At 33.9% G+C, this 6,000-nt stretch overlaps 1 protein-coding gene across 1 annotated transcript in view; it reads left to right on the top strand.

Annotated features, from left to right (window-relative positions):
- The first annotated feature begins 3,430 nt into the window (after positions 1-3,430).
- Positions 3,431-6,000, top strand: part of LOC306864311 (coxsackievirus and adenovirus receptor homolog) — a 48,853-nt gene continuing 46,283 nt past the window's right edge. Inside the window, exon 1 of the mRNA XM_079408257.1 lies at positions 3,431-3,641. Coding sequence (XP_079264383.1) covers positions 3,590-3,641 — 52 coding nt within the window. The 5' untranslated portion in view covers positions 3,431-3,589. The remainder of the gene's footprint in view (positions 3,642-6,000) is intronic.

Below are 6,000 nucleotides of genomic sequence, written 5' to 3'. Positions count from 1 at the left end.
CCTAAGACTCTAGATTCTCTGTAGAATTAGCAAGGAAAAATTACAGGTTAAGGTTTGATTTTGTGTTGAGTAAAATTATTACTTCTACATTATCAGTGTTGAGGAGTAACTAGTTACATGTAATGGATTTATGTAATTTAATTACAAAAATGTAACTAATCTGTTACAGTTACTGAGAAAAAAAATGTAATTCAATTACAGTTACTTATGAAAATGGTAATTTCAAAGGGTGTTACATGTGAATACTTTCACACAGATTTGGTTGATTTCTTTTCCAAATTGTATTGACTGCTTTAAAATATGAGACACCAATGTTTTATTGGAAATCTTAACCTCTCACCCCCTCTTTTGTTTCTCCACTAGAAGTATGTATGCAAAATATCATCCAGATAATTAGTAATTTATAGGGTATGCTCAAAGAATGTATCTTTTTATTAACAGATAGAGATCTGTCTTGTAATATTAGCGAATGTTTTGTTCACTCATAAAAGTTTGACTATTCTAATGTTAGATGAGGGATTGTCGTGGCCTAATGGTTAGAGAGTTGGACTTTTAACCAGAAGGTTGTGGGTTCGAGTTCGAGACCTGCACTGAAAAATCCATCCCTCGCAGGTCTCTAGTTCGAGTTTCAGTACTGGTAGGAATGGTATGTGGGAGGAGTGGATGTACAGTGCTCTCTTCCACCTTCAGTAGCCACAAAATCAGTTCTCATCAGCAGTGTTTTAATTGACCTTTTTTAAATAAAAATGTAAATTGTTAAAGATATTTGTATTTATTATTTTATTTTTATCTAATAATGTTTTTTTTTAAACATTTGTCTTTATTTCCTTATTTCACTTTCACCATCTTCAAGAATCAGCTAAAAACACATCTCTTCCATCTTTATTTGACCTTTTAACTCAAGCACTCTTTTAATTCTATTCTTAAAAAAAAAACGAACACTCGCTTTTCTAATTTTTTTGTATTTTATCTATTTGTTTTCTTTTTATTTATTGTACAATTAACAAAAGCAAAAAAGGCATCTAACACTTAGCTTGCTCTCTTCTTTTTCTATTAAAAAAAGACATTGCTACGTGTACTGCATTAAGCTAATTGAGAATTATTATAACACTTATCATTCCTCTTTTGTTGATTTTGATTGCTTCCATTGTCCTCATTTGTAAGTCGCTTTGGATAAAAGCGTCTGCTAAATGATTAAATGTAAATGTATTTTGATAGTGAGTGGACAGGAAGCAAAGTGAGAGCGAGAGAGGAAAGGTCCGTGAGCCGGGACTCCTGAAGTGCAACAGAGTGTTAAGGCTATCGGCACCAACATAATTTAACATGTTAAGACTAACAACACTGTTCTGTGTTCTCATTTTAAACCTAATTCACAGTCAGGCCTGTCCTTAGGCTGTACTTAAAAGGTTCTTCACAGCGATGCCATAGATTTTTGATTCCACAAAGAACCATTCAACCAAATTTTCTTTTAAGAACCATCTCTTTCTTACCTTTTTATAATCTGAAGAACCTTCTTTCACCACAAAAAAAAACTTTTGTGAAACAGAAAGGTTCTTCAGATGTTAAAGGTTCTTTATGGAACCATTTAGACACAAAAGGTTCTTCTATGGCATCAAGAAGCACCTTTATTTTTAAGAGTGTTGGTCCATTCGTAGGGCACCAGTTGCACCACCCAAAGGACGGCCCTGTACACAGTTTACTAATGGTTTTGTATAATTAATAACGTGCTGTTATGGTCATTAAGATAGAATTTCAACTTTGTTGAGCACACCCAAAACATAATCCAATCTCTGCAAAATTTGGCTTGTTTTCATTTCTCATGAATGGGTTTTGAGAGCAGAAGATTTCAAAAGTCCAAAAATAAGGCCCACCCTATGATTTTTTTTATCTGTTTTGTTTCCTATTTGGTTTTTTTCCAAGGCATGTTAGATGCCAGTGTTTCCTGTCATAGCTTTGCAAGGATTTGATCTCAAAACCGGTATCATAACTATTAAACTATATCTTATGGTTTTAAATCTGTATTTAAGTATTTATTTATATATATTTATATCTGTATTTTTTTATATCTTAAGGTAAAAAGAAGTGCTAAAGTGGCTGTGCTTTAAAATGAATTTATTATAATATTCATTCTAGTGAAGAAGGAACTCTGACAATAATCAATATTGAGTACTGTAAGGTTAACCCTGTCTAAATCTTTCAAAATGATTAACAGTTGAAAACATTCATTAGAAATTTAGAAAAGTATACGCAAAAAGCAATCAAATGTAATCAGTTATATTACTTGAATAAAGTAATTGAAATAGTTATAGTACTTATTACATTTTAAAGGGTTACTTGTAATCTGTAACCTGTTACATTTCCAAAGAGGCAGTTGTATAGGGGGCAATTGTAGCACACTCAATTCCTTCAATCAGAAACAAGTTAGAGATATGACACTTAATATGCACATGCTCAGTAGCATTCTCTCTCTGCCCATGGAAAAGGAGCACATTTATTTCACCTCAGCAGAATTTTTCCACAAAAAATGATTTTGAGGTATACAAGTTACTTTTTGGATGTACATTGTACAGTATTTTTCTTCTGCTGTCTAAAGTTTAGATGACTGCAGATTTGAACTTCCATACATTTGATCTCTAGATTATTGATAAAAAATTAACATGAAAAACCTATAGGTGTGGCAAACTAGCATACAGATTTTATCATGGCTGTAACATCGGGGGCAATTGTAACATTGTTCCAGAGCCGCATGGCCCAGTGTAAGCAGCTTGTTTGTCTGTGCTGACATACTTTTCTGTTAGAAAATTCACATATTTAAATGTAAAACTATATTTAAAAATGATTAGTGTTACACATTAAAGATGGGTTGCTTTTAAAGTGAAATATATATTTAAATAATTAAAATCTAGATACCACTAGAATAGTTGTGCACATTCGAGAGTGCAAAAACAGAAATAGACTTTTGATATTTGAATGCATATGATGCCTGACATCTAAAACAATTTGAACTATATACAAGAAAAATCTTAAGTAGCATTAGTAGACTACAGCAGTAAAGTGATTACTTTGAGGAAGGCTTTTTTGAGATACAGAGGGTTAATATGACTTTTGTGGGGGCAATTGTAACACTGACTTCTTGCATTTAATTTAATTTTATAGTTTTGTCCTTATTAGTGAAAATATATCAATTGTATTGTTAATTAGTGCAGCTATATTTGTTTCTTGTATCAAAAGATGATAATCTTATTACAAGTAGCCTGTGAGTTATGAAGGAAAATGTATAAAAAATGTTACAATTGCCCCCGTTCTCCCCTAACCATCCCAACACTGTACATTATTCATTCAATATGCGTCGATGTAATGAGCATGTGTACGCAAGGGGGCGTAAAAACCCCTCAAAGTTCTCCAGCTGATACCTCCGGAAATCACGTGTGCAGATTCCAGCCACAATCCACCTGCGCGAGCGAGCTAGTGGACTTCTGATGCTGCGCGAGACTGGCGAAAGAAGAGTGAGCACGAAACACCACAAGACGGGGGGAAAAAGTTGTTTTTATACTCACCGGTTACTAAATTGTGGCTTAAAAACAGAGAAATGGATTTGAGGACGTCCTGCCTTTGTTTATTCAATGTTATTCTCCTCGCAGGTAAGTTTGAATTCGTCTTTTTTTAGCTTTGCTCGCGCGCTAACGTTACCTTCCCTCAAAAGTTTATTTTATTTATAAATACTTTAACTTATTTCGTTTTCGTTCAGCTTTTAGATTGTGTTATATCAGAGTTTTATAATGTTACCGTTTCAGCTGTACTTTCAACTATAAACCAAATTGGCGAAAGTAGTCACAATAATCGAAGTTAAAGGTTTTTCGTTGAAGTAAAACAAAACAAAACGGTCGCTATTTTCAAAATCTTACTACGGCGCTATTTAGAAACAACTAACTTAAATTGAGTAAATTACCATTTGATGGAACAAAAATGTTAATAAATACATTTATTGTAAATAGGTTCATTTATTTGTAATTATTCTACTAAAATGTATACAATAATGTTATATGTATCAAGCAGAATAGGAAAACACTAACTTATACATGAAATATAATTCTGCTATAACAGTACTTTAAACAAGCCTCTAATAGAAATGTTATTCCCACAGGTTTGGAGAGTTAAATTTGTATTTTTATTTTAATCAGAGGCTTCTTCAACTGAACGACGCCTTGTTAACAACAACCCAGTCCGCGAAGCGCAGTTAATAGCGGTCTGTTTTCATGGATGTAACGTTATATGAAGTCTTTTTGATGCTGCTGTTGACCCAGATGTGTTATTTCAGTATGTTTTAGATGTCAGATGGAATTATTAATTTTCTAGAATACGTTTCTTGAATATTGTTGTTAGTTGGCAGTACACAATAGGCTTAACCGTCTTAAAGCCATCAAGAGGGGCTTCTTTCAGGCAGCCATCTGCTAATGCAAGCTCCACTTGTGCCCCCCTTCTCAAGACGACTCCTCTAGATGTCTGAAACTGAGGTTATTATCCAGTCTACATATGATACCGACTGATCCCATGACTTGGAAAACGAACAAAAGCACACTAGTTTTAGCAGTGGACTTGTCTGTAGTTAACATTGATTTTCTGTGAGAGAGGCACGTGCTGTGTTGTAGTTAGGCACTTCTGGTTGTTGACCAACTAGTTAGTGTTTTGTGTGAGGAAGGGAATGAGGTTAACGCAAGCATCAACACAGAAACCATTCACTCCTTGTTTATTTCTCTTGAGCAACAACTGAAACTGTTTGTGCAGTTTTGTTCAAAGGTTACCTGTGTTCTTTAGCTAGAGATTCAAACTGCGTAGCCTACAGATCAGCACAAAGGAAAAATAAAAGCGAGTGGCATGGATAGGGCGATGACTTTCCAGCCCACTGGTTACTGATAAACTAGAGTCTGACAATAACAAGCTTTGTGTACACACTGCTTTTGTTTTAATGCATATATGGAATGTGTGGAAGCTCGGTTGTGGTGTTTAATCTGAGCCTTGATACATAATGCATTTTCTCATAACCGTGGAATACATTCAGGTATGTTTTAGAAGGTTTTGTGTGTGACATTTATTCCTCCGTGGTGTTAACCTGTCAGACTCATTACCATCACAACAGAATATTGAGTTTGACATTTGTGTGTCCTGTGTCCTTCTCAGCAGACAGGGATGCTGTTTTTGGTGCTGGCTACAAGGATATTTCTCATTCAAGGTGTCATTTTGTCATAACACAGATTATTCATAAAGGGAAATGGGGCATGTGAAGACGTAGCATTTTCACAAATGTCGTATGTTATAATATGTCATTTGAAATTATTTTCTATCAAAGTAATTGTATTAATTGGAGATGTATTAGTGAAAAAAAAAAAGAAAAAGAAAAACTCTAATAGTTCTCTGTTTAGAGTGCAACAGTTGAGATCCGGAAATTGAAATCTGACTCATTTTCTCCATTGGGGAATTGATTTTTAACGGTAACTTATAAATGATTAAAGAAAGACCTACTGTGAGCTACAAGGTTGTTAACTGATGCTCTGTCTTGTTATAGCCAGTAGTCTGCATTATTTCAATGTTTTTTTTTTCTTTTTAAATAATCATGTTTAACTCCTGACTTAGGGGTGGAAAAACTACATTACTTCCAGTATTCTGTAAAGAAATCTCCAGCAATCAGAGAATGATGACAAACAACATCTCTGAAACACTAGTTTATATTTATCCATTGTTTGTCAGTTTGGCAAATTCCTGGGGAAAAATACTTTCAGAACCAAGGCTTCTGAAAAAATGTATTGGTTTTAGTCTGTGTCTGTTTGCTAGTGTACTCCTAAATTTAGCCAAAATTTAAATAAGAAGATAATAATTAAAATGTACAATCTTTCTCTTCTGTGAAAATGGACTAAAATGTTTATGATTCATCCTGCACAAATTTTTGTCCAATAAAATGTTTCTAGAATGAGAATGTCCATCCATTAATAAATACATGGCCGT

The sequence above is a fragment of the Barbus barbus genome, assembly GCF_936440315.1.
Source record: "Barbus barbus genome assembly, chromosome: 45".
NCBI lineage: Eukaryota > Metazoa > Chordata > Actinopteri > Cypriniformes > Cyprinidae > Barbus > Barbus barbus.
This window is presented reverse-complemented; position numbering and strand designations above follow the sequence as displayed.